We start from the raw sequence: 15380 nt of genomic DNA on the forward strand, positions 1-15380 counted from the left end.
GAAGTTATACTTAAATACAAAACAAGAACAAAACTAGAATTCTAAATGAACTATCAGTTGCTATAGTTAATCATTATATTTTCAAAGCATACACAGTCTCCATCTGATTAATCACTATTTATGGTAACTCTGCAAGTTATTTCTAGGCTGGCGTTGGTCAAGTACATCTAAGTTTTTTTCTGAGGGTGGGGGAAGGTGGTTGATGAGGGCATGGGTGGAAATACCAAATTGTAATGCAGTATCATTCTAATATATATATATATTCTATTTATATATATAAATAGAAAGTACTTACAAATGCACCCAAAAAAAAAAAAAGGCTTGACGAAACTACATTAAGATACTATCAGTGCTTATCTCTAGGCACTGGGATGATGAATAACTTTTAAACTCTTTTTTTTAAACTATAAAAGTATACATGTACATTTAAGAAAATTTGGAAAATGCAGAAAAGTCTGGAAAGAGAAAATCACGTGTAACCTCAACACTCATCCCCAAATCATTTTTAACACTTCAGAATATTTCTTCTTAGTTATTTTTCTATCAAAGCATGAATATATCATAACATGTGAATCATACAGTATATACTACTTAGGAACCTGTTTTCCATTGCCATTAAGTATTTTCTATGCCAGTTAAGCATTCTTCTAAAGCATGATTTTTATCAGCTGTAAAATATGTCTTGCTGTGAATTTATGTATTTAGATTGCATCCATTTTTTGGTATTAAAAATGAAGCTGTGAGGGGGAGGGTCTAGCTCAGCAGTAGAGTGAGTGCTCAGCATGCACAAGGTCCTGGTTTCAGTCCCCAGGACCGCCACTAAAAAATAAAATAATTAATTTAAAATTATGTAAAGAAACCTAATTACCCCCTCCCCAAAGCAAAAATGAAGCTGTGATGAATATCCTTAAATATAAATCTTTGTATATCATCCTGCCAATTTCTGTAGAAAAATCACCTAAAGGGCAACTACTGTGTTGACAGCCACCATTCTTCTGAAATCTACTGGCAAACTGTCTTCTGCAAAGGACCAGACACACTCCCAACATACCATGTTACAGTGCTCAATTACATGGATCTTTATATTTTATACTGAAATATTTTATATTTTCTTGGTATCTTTCTCTGTTTTCTTAATTCTTGGCAGTAGACAAATATACTGTACTGTTTTTGCCTAACCTTATGCTGACCCGTGTTGAAAATTCAGCCCTCGCAGTATATTCCTAGTTCTTCACCAATTGCTCCTTCCGAAGTTTCCCAAGTGGCCCTCAATGTCTCCTTATTAGAGCCATAAATATTTTATTTATTAATCTGGCTGTGGCAATCCGAGTGTGCTAAGTAAGCACAGAGAAGGAACCCTAGCTTTCCTAGCTTCCTAATCAACTGAAAGGATTCTGCTGTGAGTGTTCAGATGCCTTTAAGAAGGGAGGTTGTGGGGGAGGGTATAGCTCATACTTAGCATGCATGAGGTCCTGGGTTCAATTCCCAGTACTTCCTCAAAGAATAAATGAGTAAACCTAATTACCTCCCCCTACCAAAAAAAAAAAAAAAAAAGTAAATAAATAAATAAAAGGAGGTTGTGGCCACAGGCAAGAAGAGCCACTCACTAGCAGCCCGATCTCTTTCTTCCTGGTTGCCCTCACTTTCCATTTTTTTAGTTCCATTTTTTATATATCACACAAACAGTAACACCAATAAAACAAACAAACAAACAAAAAAAGCAGCCTCCTCTCTACTACCAGTACCTCTCATTCATTTTGTTTCCACATCACGTGTGCTTTCAGTCACAAGGAAGGTAGGTACAATGTGGTGTGTTCCTTTTCCATTTAACATGACACTAGAAATATTTTTCAAAGCTGGTACATGATTTTCATAACCATTTTTTCTTGTAAAAGTCATTAATGATCCAAGCAGCATCGGTGAGTATAAAGATCTTTTTTTTCCTCACTTACTGTAATGAGAACACTTCTGGTATTTCACCATCAGATGTGCTTCAGCTTTTGGTTTAAGAGAAAAATGATTTTCCGATTTCATGGAAACAGAGAATAGAATGGTGGTTGCCAAAGGCTGGGGGCAGGGGAAATAGAGGGTGATGTAGGTCAAAGGGTACAAATTTTCAGTTATAGGAAGAGTAAGTTCTGAGAATCTAATGTACAGCATGGTGGATATAGCTAATAAAATGGTAGAGTTAAAAAAAATAGACTTAAATTCCTGAGAATAGAGCTTAATTGATCTCACCACACACACACACACACACACACACACACACACACACACACACACACACACACGGGTTAACTATTAGTTATCAGGTAATGGATATGTTAATTATCTTTAGCTTGTAATCATTCTACAATGATAACAATATGTGTATCAAATCATCACGTTGTAGCCTTTAAATATATACAATTACGCTTGTCATTTCTCAATAAAAGTTTAAAAAAATGTTTTTAATACACAGGTATCTCTATGCCTCTTGTATTTCAAATTCCTTATTAGGAGTGCACATTAAACCTTTAATATGCTTTTTCAGCATCTATGAGATAATGACACATTTCCTTTTTGAGTCATTAACGTGATGAATTATATTAATGGATTTCCTAAAGGGTCAGCCTTTCATTTCCACAATTAGTTCGTTGGTAATGAATTTAAATCTTTATCTCACTATGCTCAGTTCTAGTAAAGTATACATAGTGTAACTAGAACAGACATGGTCTTTGTTCTCATGGAACTAATCTGTCAAGGAAGATGCGCTCAAAACAATTTATAAATATATAAATAGAACACATTAAGTAGAAGTGATTACAAATGTGAAAAAGAACTGGTTTCATCAAGACCACTTGGTCATGAAGTATGATGTGTCTTGCATTCCATTTGCTAATTTTTATTTGGGATTTTTACTTCAATATTTGTTAGTGAAATTAGTTCATAGTATTCTTGTGCTATTTGAGAGGAGTGTTTATACAGATTATGTAAAAAAAAAAAAAAAAGAGCAAAAGCTTTCTTCTTATGTCCTCAGGTACTCTGAACAACACCGGAATAAATCTGGTCCTCACAGAATTTAAGGCATCACCTATGAAACTCTAGGCCTGGTTCTTTTTAGGATGTAGCCTTTTAACAACTCCTCTATTTTCTCCATAGTTATTTTCCTTAAAAAAATAAGTGCTTCATTCAAGTTTTAACATTTATTTTCATTATCTGTGTATTATTTCTAATTTTCAGTACTCGATATATTTTGTCTCATGCGGATCTATTTTATTGTCTTTTAAGAACTGATGCTTGGGTTGATAAATCAACCCATTGCTTTTCTGTTTTCTAGTTCATTAATTTTTGCCTTTACTAATTGTTCCTTTCTGCCTGCCTCAGCTTTATTTCAGTGTCTTTTTTCCCCCCGAACTTCTTGAGTGTTTAACTGACTTACTTAAATTTAAAGCAATGAATTTCCTTCTGAATATAGCAGTAGTCATAAACTATACATTTAATATTAAGTGTTTTCATAATAATTTAAGAAATATAATGCTGTAATGAAATCTTGGTTTCTACTTCGGCCCAGCTGCAGTTAAGCATCTGACATTTGCAGGTGCTATGGTTTCACTGGTTTCTATTTTTGTTATTATTTTCTGTTTTTATTTCACTGTGATCTGAGAATGTGGTCTGTACTATTTCAACTTCCTGGAATTTATCAAAAATTTCTTTGTGGCCAATTATAAGATCAGCTTTTGTAAATGTTACACAGGCACTTGAAAGAAGGTATATTCTGTTTTCTGGATTTGGCGTTCAACATAGAGCTGCCGGATCAAAATTAAGCAGTTTCTCAAATTTTACCTATTTTTCTGTCTGCTTATTTCCAAGAGCTTAGAGAAGTCTCCTGTTCCTCTTGTATTTCCGTTAACGTAGTTTCTGAAATAGCTGCAGCCCAGTCTACTGAGGGCCCCCTTCCCCAGCTGCCTGCTCCTTCCAAGCCCCAGTCCTGCCCTATTTAGCAACTAAATGCCAAGAGGGGCGCTTTCCAGGATCCTCTGTTGCATTTAATGCTTCTGCCTTGATTTTAATTTAGATGGTAATACCGTGACCTTCTTTAACTTTCAGTTGGAGTTACGGTGTTTTAGATAAAATTTACGTATTGAAGTCAAAATATTTCACAACCAAGGGTCAGTCGGAAAGGGTGCTATTTCAAAAACCCTTATAGAGCTGAACCAGGGCAAACTGGCTGAATCCAATTTAAGAATCGTTTTCAAAATCAACATGTGAATATTTCTGAGGTCCAGTCTGGGAATCTTCCTGTTTTACTTGGTAAATTTACCTGATTTACATTTATGATCATAGCTGGTATGTATGGTCTTAATTCTATTACCTTATTTGAAATTTCCTTTATTTTCGATATTTTTGTGTATCATGTGCATGCTTTCCCTTAGTTTTTCTCCTTCACTGGCAGTTTGGAAGAGAACAAATATAAAGTTCCTTTCCTGCTCTTTTGATCAACAGCATACCTGAATAGGTTCTAGAGTACATTTGTTTCTGTAAATAACTATCACTGATGCAAATCTTCCAATTTGAAGGAGAGAACTAGCTGATGAAATGAAGAAATGAAAGCTCCAGCACCTCATGAACACAGGGGCTGCAGCTGCCCCAACAGTCCAAGTACTATCCATTAAGTCAGAGCGAACGACACCTGACGGACGGGTCATCTCTTGGGCAAAGAAGGGGCAAAGGAAGAATTATAAATAGATTTTTAAAAAGGGAATCTTCCAAATGATTAGTGAGATCTCCTAGTGTTGATATATATGACTGTGTGTGTGTGTGTGTGTGTGAGAGAGAGAGAGACCAGAGTGGGTGGGGAGCAGTGGAGGAGGAGGAGTGGGGAGGGAGAACAGATTTCAAATGTATTGTGGGCTTATCTGAGTAGTTTTCAAATCTTACGGGTTCCTCCAGAAAAAAAGGAAATGGGTATGTAAACAATGAACAGAAGTAACGTATTTAAGAAAATCATACTGCTTACATTTATGTTTCATATTATCCACATTTTAAGTTTTTTTTTTAAATGTAAACAGGATAGGCCTCGGTAATCAATTTGTGATACAAAAGTTTCAGTTGGCCAGGTTCATTCATTTGTTCCTCTTTTATATTTTTCATTTATTTACTAAAAGTAAAAAAAATCTCCAAATTGCCAGAGAGCAAATAAAAATAGATATTTAAGAATTTTTATTTCTTGGTAATTTTAAATAACAGTTGTAGCAATGGACATACAAAACGTAGTTTGCTTCACTGAGACTCAGTTTCTTTCTAGAGATCAGAATTGAAAAGTAGAAACAATGAGAAAAAATAGGATGCTCAAATATTTTCCTTCAAACTCTTCTAGGATTTAGCATTGCTAGATTAGAGAATTAGAAACAGTTTACCCTATCAAATTCCCCAGGACATTTTTCACAGAACTAGAATAAATAATCCTAAAATTTATGTGGAGTCACAAAAGACCCAGAATTGCCAAAGCAATACTGAGGAAAAAGAGAAACTGGAGGCATAACCTTCCCAGACTTCAGACAATACTACAGAGCTACATAATCAAAACAGCATGATATGTGCAAAAGATCAGACATATGGATCAATGGAACAGAATAGAGAGCCAGAAATAAACCCACACACCTATGGTCAACTAATCTTTGACAAAGGAGACAAGACTATATGATGATAAATGACAATCTCTCTCTGGGAAAGCTGCACAGCTGCATATAAATCAATGAAATGAGGACACTCCCTCACACCATACACAAAAATGAACTCAAAATGGCTTAAAGACCAACATAAGACATGGCACTCTAAAGCCCCTAGAAGAAAATGTAAGCAAAACTTTCTCTAACATAAATCATAGCAATGTTCTCCTAGGTCAGTTTCCCAAGGCAACAGAAATAAAAGCAAAAATAAACACATGACACCTAATCAAACTTATAAGCTTTTGCACAGGAAAGGAAACAAAATGAAGAGACAACCTATGGACTAGGAGAAAATATTTGCAAATGATGTGACTGACAAGGGCTTAATTACCAGAATACACCAATACTCATATAACTCAATATAAAAAAAAAAAACCCAATCAAAAAATTGGCAAAAGACATGAACAGACATTCCTCCACAGAAGACACACAGCCAATAAGCACATGAAAAGATGCTCAATATTGCTAATTTTCAGAGAAATATAAATCAAAACTGCAATGAGATATCACCTCACACCTGTCAGAATGGACATCATTCAAAAATCCACAAATGATAAAAGCTAGAGAGGGAGTGGAGAAGAGGGAACTCCCCTATGCTGTTGTTGGGAATGTAAATTGGTGAGGCCACTAAGGAAAACAGTATGGATATTCCTTAGACAGTTAAAAATACTTACATGATCCAGCAATTCCATTCCTGGCATGTATCTGGAGAAAACTCTAATTTGAAGATACATGCACCCTGCTGTTCATAGCAGCACTATTTACAACAGCCAATGCATGGAAGCAACTTAAATGTCTATTGACAGATGATTGGATAAAAAAGATGTGATACACACACACACACACACACACACACACACACACACACACACACACACACACACAAAATGGAATACTACTCAGCCATAAAAAGAATGAAATAATGCCATTTGCACCAACATGGATGGACCTAGAGATTATTATACTAAGTGAAGTAAGTCAGAGAGGGAAAGAAAAATACCATATGATATCACTTATATGTGGAATCTTTAAAAAAATTGATACAAATGAACTTATTTACAAAACAGAGACTCACAGACATAAAAAACAAACTCATGGTTACCAAAGAGAAAAAAGGGGGAGAGGTAAATTGGGAGTTTGTGATTAGCAGATACAAACTACTATATATAAAACAGATAAACAACAAGGTCCAACTGTACAGCACAGGGAACTACACTCAAATCTTGTAATAGCCTATAATGAAAAAGAATATATATATGTATAATTGAATCACTATGCTGTACACCAGAAACTAACAACATTATAAATCAACTATACTTCAATTAAAAAAATTTTTTTAAGAGAAAACAACATATCCTTACCTAGAAGTGCCACCAGGGTTAGCAGAATCACAATGTGCTTCATTCCTTTTCTTTTATGGAAATACAGGAGGATGCAGAAAATTAATATTTCTAAAATCTAGAAATGAAAAAGATGATGAATAATGTATACATTATTCTATGCAAAGTTTTCAGAGTGTCACACTTCTCTTTTTGATTTTGCAACAATTCTCCTATGAGATTTGAGGGTGACTGGAGTTCCTAAGGACAATTTCAAGTACATGAGAACAGGATAAGCTTCAGCCATCCAGAGCCAGGGCCTATTTGGCAATGACGCCCAAATCAAGATCTCCAGTTCTGACCTCCCTGCAGCTCTAGTCTCATTTACCCAGCTGCCCACCAGACACTTCCACATGCATGTTTGATGGCATATCACACGATTACAGGTGACACTTACCCCGATTGCCCACCTTCCTTACCTGTTCCTCCTGGGCCTCCACTCGGTAGGTGGCCTTAGCACATGCCCTGTTGCACAGGGTGAAAACTGCTCCCTCTCCCTCACTCCCTGCCACCCTCTCTGTCCACTGCAGGAGCTGCTAATTCTTCCCTGATTTGACTCTTGCCACCTTACAGCCCAGCCATTCCACAGCAAGAAGAATCATTTAAAAACACAACCTGGATAATGAAATATTTCATTCGTAGAGGATGTACAGGAGATACATGTAAGGTATTTACAGTAATATGACAGGTGCTCATGGGCCCTCTGCCCAACCTGAGAAACAGAACCTCTCGGTCCCTGCAAGGTCTCCCCTCCCCAGTTGCACACCCCTCCTCCTGCGACCTCTCTGGGCACCACTGCACTGCATTTTGCATTTACCATTCATTTTCTCTATGGTTTATCGCATTTCTATGTATCCCCATGTGACACTGCTTATTTTTGCATGTTTGGACTTCATACAAGTGGAATCATACTTGCTTTTTTTCACTATGCATTATGTTCATGAGACTCATTCAGGATGATACATGTAGTAAACATATAAATTAGATCTAGTCATTCCTTTGCTTAAACCTCCTATGGTTTCCTATCACATTAAGAATAAGATCCAAACTCCCTCCTGCATTACAAAGCCCCAGCAGACTGCCAGGATCGCATCATGTTGTACAATTGGCTCCTGGATGGTCCAACCTGCACCAGCCACAAATGGCCTTTTTTCTCCCACCAGTGCTTTGCAGGCCTCAAATCGCTCCTGCCTTTAGGTCTTTGCACTAACTGTTTGCCCTGCCCGGAAGGCTCTTTCCCTGAGCTACTGTTTGTACAATGGCTCCTCCTAGTCACTCAGCATTCAGGTTAAACGTCCCCTCCTCTGAGAGGTCTTCTTGAATCACTCTGATCTAACAGAGCCACCCAGTCGTCCTATCACAACCCTGAACTCAGGTGGCTCCTGTGGAGCGTTTTATTATCATCTGGCGTGTTTCCTGTTCCCACGTTTATGGGCTCTTGTCTATCTCCACACTAGCACACTCTGTGAGAACAGGGACCTGATCTGCGTCCAGGGCCCGGCACACAGTTGGTCACTCAATAATGTATAATATTTGTGGAATTAATAAATTACACCTCAAATTTAGTACGAACAACTTGCCAACAACACAGACCCAATGTCTAATAAACAGTGTTCAATAAGTATTTGAATGTCTAAAATTTTCCTCCCCTTAAGAAACTCTAGTATAATTTTGAGTTCTCAGTTTTATTTTTTATTTTTTTTCTTTTTTGAAGCCCTAAGATAACTTAAATCAAAGGGTTTTTTTTTTTTCCTCAAAGAGACAGTACCTCTGGACTGAAATCATACAGTATGAATGTTTATGTTGGATAAATAAAAGTACGAATGCTAATTTTTTTCTTAAAACTCACCAGAGTTAGGGACTTCACTACTTTCAAGACTGCATTTTACTTATGGAATCCTCTCTAAAGAAACAGAAGTCTCTACTGTTCCAACTCAAGGTTTTGCTTGTTGGCTTGTTTTTCCCTGTAGTCCTCCGTGGGCACAGAAAACAACAGGACCATATCCTTCTCATTTAAAAATCTTTTCATCTAATGTGGAAGATTAACTCATCCCTTAGCCTTTTCGTTTCCTGGTAAATTAAACCAATTGTTTTAACTTCTCCTCATAGGACTTATTTGCTAGACCTTTCGTTTAATCAAGCTGTGCTACAAAAGCTATTAAACTCCTATCTCTTTGCCTTCCCAAAAGCTACCATCAAAACAGAGCTCTCTCTCTGGGCTTGGTCTCCCCTCAACCATGGGTTGCCATTTCTCACGAGATGCAGTTACAAACAGCTCACAGCGGCACCTGGGACCACTGAATTTGTGGCTGGAGAGAAGAAAGCTCTCCCTGCACTGATGCTCCAAGCACGTTAGCTAAATCTGTCAGCGTGCCGATTATTAATTTGTGGGGGGTGGGGTGGTGAGGGTAGTTATCTGCTCTAAAAATCACGTGTGACTTTTTTTTTTTTTTTTTGCAAATTCCATCTCTGTGGCTTCAGATAAATAAAACATGAGTTTCTATTATTCACATAATGACTGTAGTGGCCTGGGGTTCTGTCCTGGGGCCAGAGATCATGGAGCGCCTAGGAACAAAACATTCAAGCAGCATGAATTAATGTTAATTCCACCCCCTCCTCTGAAAACACCAGCACTAAAGCAGCTGTGATTTCTGCAGGTTGCTGCCACCCAGGAAGAGGCTGCTTTGCTGCGTGCTGTCTCAGAGGCCAGAAATAATAAGGGCACGGTCCGCACACTCACCACATGATTTACTTGAACTCATTCATTGCATCCTCACAGCAATCTTAGGAGGCAGGCACCATCATTATCTTCACTTTACAGAGGCGGAAACCAAGATTCAGAGGGGTTAAGTGGCACAGCTCTGGTAGGCATAAAAATGCCCTTCCCACTCCCCTCGGCTGCTCAAGATGCCCACATCCTACCTCTGGAACTTACGTTACTGTACATGGCAAAGAGGCTTTGCAGACGTGATTAAGGCTATGGACCTGAGATGGGGAGATTATCTGGGTGGGCGCGGTTTAGTCACAAGGGTCCTTTAAAAGCAGAGAACCTTCCCAGCTGTGGTCAGAGAGAGATGTAACGTGAGAAAGACCTGAGTTAAGGAATGCTGGCCGCCACTAGACGCCGGAAAAGACAAGGAAACAGACTCCCCCAGGGGTGCTAGCAAGGAATTCAGCCCTGCCAATAACTTGATTTTAGTCCGTGAGACCCATTGTTGGACTTCTGACCTTCAAAACTGTCAGAAAATAAATTTGTGTTGTTTTAAGCCACTACTTGTGACAACTTGTTATGGAAATAATGATAAACTAATTCAGGTTTTGGTACCTGCAGTCTTTCCAGAGGAATAAAGTTTTCAGGATGAGTTTTTCTGAATTGATTCTGGGTTTTCTGGATTCGTTCTCTACTCTGATTTGATGTAAAGGCACTCACCCTTTTTTTTTCAGTGGTAAAAAGAGTTCACGGGATGATGTGACAACAGAGATACACAAAACTTCACCACTGGTAGCCCCACTTCCAGTACCAAAATCTGACCCCACATTCACCTCATTTTCTCTCACCAAGTTCTTTCTTCAAAGTACAGCCTTTGATATGGCTTCCCTGTCCAAAAGAAATGAGCTCACGAAGGTTCTCTCTAAGGTCAAGTGTGGACAAAGATCTGGTCCTTCGAGGTCAGCCTGGATTAATTCCACATGGAGAGCTATGTGGGGAATCGGGCTGGTGTGTGCACTCTGGAGGTGGACTACTGGGTTCTGAGTTCTGGCTCTGCCACTCAGTATTTATGTAACCTTGGACAAGTGACAGAACCTCCCTACCTCTGTTTCCCCGTCGGCCAACGTCTAGGGCTGCTCCGCGGGTAAAGGACAGATGGCAGAGAGAGCAGGCACAGGGCCCGGCCTGCTGGGTGGGTGCTGGCCGCCGCAACCACAGAGGCACATCTGGCGCGGACCTGCAAGTGCTGCCTACGTTCAGACAACAAAGCAAATGAACTGCATGCAGGAGACCTAGAGGCCTTAAAAATATTACACAGCTTCCTTCCTTCAGGATTTAACATCTGGCGGTGGGTGTTGAAGTGGCTTTTGCTGGAAAGGCTGACTTAATAATCGGCTTTAGGGTTGAGAATTACACCGAATCACTGGCTGGACCCCTGCTTCTGCTGATCTGACTTTTCTGTTGGGGGAAGAAAAAGCGAGCACCGTGCAGATTAGTCTGTGAAGGATTCTATGTTCACAGAAGAAGTTTCCATCTGAATAGTCTGCTGGGAAACCTGGGTGGGCAAGACAGCCCGGTCAAGGCTGCCGAAGAACACAGAGTAACCGGGGCTCAGGGCCACACGCCGTCCTGTGGCTTCTGCAGGGACATTACTAGGTGCTACTCAATCAGAGGCCCCTGGGGAAAAGGGCCCCATGGTCAAATATGCCTGGGCGGGTGGAATGAACAGAGTTATGCCTGTCTCTTTCCTAAAGGACTTCTCGTTTCTAACATGCCAGCAGAGATGCTGAATTTCTCAGGGGGCCGTGCGTGTTTCATAGCATCTCTCCAAACTAGTATGACCTTGAAAACCCAATTGTTTGCTTTTTTGGCAAGCACCAGGTGGGACTACCCATCCGTGAATACAGGCTGGGAAAGGCTGTTTTAGTGGCCAGTAGACACCAGGCTTCTCAAATCCTTTTCCTGCCAGAAAGAGCCCCAGCTCAGAGGGGAGGCTCCTGGGCCTTGTTTTCGAGCTTCCATTTCATGTAAGCCTTCAAGGGAAAATGGGCATTGGCCTGGTACAGACAAACACTGGACACAAGGAGACGCTATTAGCTAGTCTGTAATGTGACCTTACAGTCCCCTTTTGAGATATGTAAAACGTACCCATGCTATTAATTATTTGATCAGTCCTGAAAGGTAGGTCAGGTGCTGCATTCACACTTGGTGTAATACAGAAACAGTCAGATGAATGATATTTTAAAGAATCATCTTAATTACTGCAATTATGAGGCTTTGCAGTCATGGTTTGCAGAAAAAGCACAGAGGCTGCTACGTCGAAGGATTAAATATTACTTAGATGCTTAGCAGATTTAAACCAAACTTCAATTCAAGATCTTAGCATATAATTGATAATTTCTAGTCTTCAGAGATATGACATATAAAGGGGTCAATTCCAAACTAAGGTAAACTAAGATAATATAGATCTGTTCCCCAAGAGTCTAATGCCATCAGTGTTACTCAAGTGTGACTTTACTAAATGTTTATTTTATGCTACCTTATAAATATCTGGAATTCTTTACATTTTCGGTGACATTTACTTTAAAATATATTTTCATTATTTTATAGTAATATGGGTATCTCCCAGGACTGTAAAATTCCTGCTTCAGGAATTCTCTTTCATATCCTAGTTTCTAACGAGTTGAATGAATTAGTGAATAAATGAATGACTACATTTAAGAGTTAAATTTGGAAAATGGGAAAATACAAGTAATTCCAGAATACTTTTTTTTTGGTGGAAATTTAAAGTTTAAAAAAGTAGTTTTGTTCTTTTAAATTTTTTTCTCTGGTGTTAATATAAGATACATCATCATCAAACAATGCTGTTTATTCCAGGAAATAAATCTTGATGCATCTTTAATCTCCAAAGGATTCAGCCCAAGCTTTTAATTTTCTGGTCACAGACTATGTGACCCTTTTCATACTGAATAAAGAATTTGTTTTGCCTGTAGGCAAAGAATAATAATGTGTTGGTAGGACTTCAAGTCTAGACTATCACGAAATACTCAACGAGTCCTAGTGCTTAGAAGTGATTGATGAAAGCTGTAATAGTTGGAGGACTGTGTACGGTAGACAAGTAGGAAGATAAAAAGAGGAAGAGGGGCAGCACAAAGTATGACAGACCCGAAGAATGCCCGTCTGAGTTAGGAAGCCTGATCCTAGTTTGATGAAGGGCAGGGACAGAGGAACTGTCCATTTTAAGTGAGGAAGGAGTTTAGGGGAGAAGATACTGAGTTCAGTGTTTGAGTTGTTACATTTGAGGAACCTACGGGACATCCAGGCAGGGATGAGCAATAAGCGGACAGACGAGAACACCGATTTGCAGCTCAGAAGAGACCTGGGAAGGAGAAGCAGGTCTGGATTTGGAAGTGTTTCTAAAGGATGATGGCAGTGGAGGTGGACAAGGCAATCACCCTAGGAAACCCTGGAAGAGTCTGCAGCATGAACAGTAAGAGTGGATGTCAGATGAGAAGGAGGTGCCCACCAGGAGCCTGGGATGGACTATGAGGAATTGTTTTAAACAGAGTATCTTTGTTGAATGAGAGAAGGGAGTAGAGTGGGAGACTATAGAGAAAAGCCCTATAAACATGTGTGTTCCAGCACTCAGAATTCTACGCCAGGAATGGCCAGAGAGGGTTCTCATCACGTGACTAGGGGCTGCCGCACGACAATGTAATACCATGCAGTTCCTGCCGGGATGTCCTGGGTTAAATTGCACTTAGAGCAAAGACGTTTACCAATAAACACGCCCCTGCAAATGCTGGTGCCACACTTTCAAACAGTAGGTGTATAAAGCAGGATCGTACTACTTTACCTGTCTTAATGGCAGAGACTGGACCAGATGGCTTTTCGAGGTCACTTCTAACACTTAAAATACACAATTCGGTGTGCTTTGATTTTTTTTTTTTTTTTTTTTTACTGACTTCATAACTATTTAACCAATTCAGTTCTTGGTTAAGTGCTCATCTAGACTCCCAATTTTCTCTGTAACCACCCGCCCTTCCTAGAGTATTCTTACTCTCCAATCTAAACTGACTTCCATAACAAGTTACATGCCAACCATTTCAATCAGTCCCTCGTTATCCCCACTGGATACGGCCATTGCATCAAACAAAATATCCCCATCAGTGGCTTCCGACTCCTGCATCAGCCCACTCCATTCTTTTACACGGCTCAGTGCCGTCCCTCTCCTCGGACAGTCTGCTGCATTCTCAGTGAGTGCTTTTTTTGAAGAGAATAGTTATCTTGAATAAAATCAAAGGAGTAAAATGTGTCTTCAGGCATTTTCCTTTGACTTGGGAAGAGAGGTTTTTTGTTTGTTTTTACTTTGAGTTGTCCTAAAACATTTTGCTCTGGAATTTGCCAGATAAAATTCCATTCAATTGTGGAAACTGTTCTAGTGACAGGTCACCCCCAAGGAAAGGATACTTGGGAAATGCGGGTGCTTCTGTTGCTGATTTAGTGTTTCAAATACTTTGGTTCTGGTCAAATATATTTACATTTTGGTAAGATATTAATGCTGGGAAGAAAAGATTGTATTAGTTCTTTGACATCTGTATGTCCCAGTGGTCTAGATAACATCGTTTCTAGGATAGTAAAATTTTTAGAATTCTTACCACATAGATGAGGAACTGCCAGCGAACAAAGTAATACTGCACTGTTCTTGCGGAGATAGTCTGAGTTATATTTGGAGCAAAGTTCACCAATAAATATGTTCCTGCAAATGCCAACGTCATGCCTTTAAATAAAATTGAAAGACAAACCAAATTGAAAGAGGAACATTTAAACCTTTTTGTTTCTGTAAACATTACCCATAGACTGAGCATTACTTGTAAAAGTCCATGCCTATTAAAATACGACTCATCAAATCCTCCCTGGACGGCATCGTGCATTCACCCAATGGCGTTACCTTTAAAGGCAGACAGGGGCCGGGAACGGATGGAGTAGGATGTAACTTCTGATTTTTCTCTTTTGTTCCAGAGAAACACATCCAACCTGGCTGTGTGTTTCCATGGGGACCAGTAAGTGCGTGATGAATCTAGATCCAGGTAGATCTAGACGGCTCAGAGCCCGGAGAGTGGGAAAGCGCATCACCTGATGATCTGCTCTGCACTTTTTCACCTTTGGAGCCTTTACACACACACACACACACACACCCACCCATAATTTTACCCTTTGAAACTCTGGTAAATGAACACCTTAATCATTGCCGTTTACTAGAGTCCTTTTAGCAGAAATAACGAAGGTGAATGCTTACTTTGCTGTAAGATTTATTTGACTCAATTTAAAATCTAGAATTTCAGGGATAGCTTGGTAAAATATCACATAATAAACCTGTGTAGGAATGTGTTACTGTCATCACTTTGGCATTACTTATACTAATGGAGTCAGGGAATGTGTGTGGGAGGAGTGACCACCGAAGGAGGGGACTTGCCTTTCACACTGAGAACTGCTTATTTATCAATAATTAGCAGCCTAAGAAAAACTGACTTATGTAGCATTTTTTGAATAGCACACTGGAAAACATAATTTGGCCTG

General features: G+C 39.3%; 1 protein-coding gene across 2 annotated transcripts in view; it reads right to left on the bottom strand.

The window, feature by feature from the left end:
- NIPAL2 (NIPA like domain containing 2) overlaps window positions 1–15380 on the bottom strand; it is a 72426-nt gene that overhangs the window by 12369 nt on the left and 44677 nt on the right. For both annotated transcript variants that reach the window (XM_074352991.1, XM_074352990.1), the window contains 2 exons: window positions 14459–14580; window positions 7073–7169 (listed from right to left, as the gene is read on the bottom strand). In XM_074352991.1, coding sequence (XP_074209092.1) covers window positions 7073–7169; window positions 14459–14580 — 219 coding nt within the window. The remainder of the gene's footprint in view (window positions 1–7072; window positions 7170–14458; window positions 14581–15380) is intronic.

The sequence above is a fragment of the Camelus bactrianus genome, chromosome 25 (assembly GCF_048773025.1).
Source record: "Camelus bactrianus isolate YW-2024 breed Bactrian camel chromosome 25, ASM4877302v1, whole genome shotgun sequence".
NCBI classification, from domain to species: Eukaryota; Metazoa; Chordata; class Mammalia; order Artiodactyla; family Camelidae; genus Camelus; species Camelus bactrianus.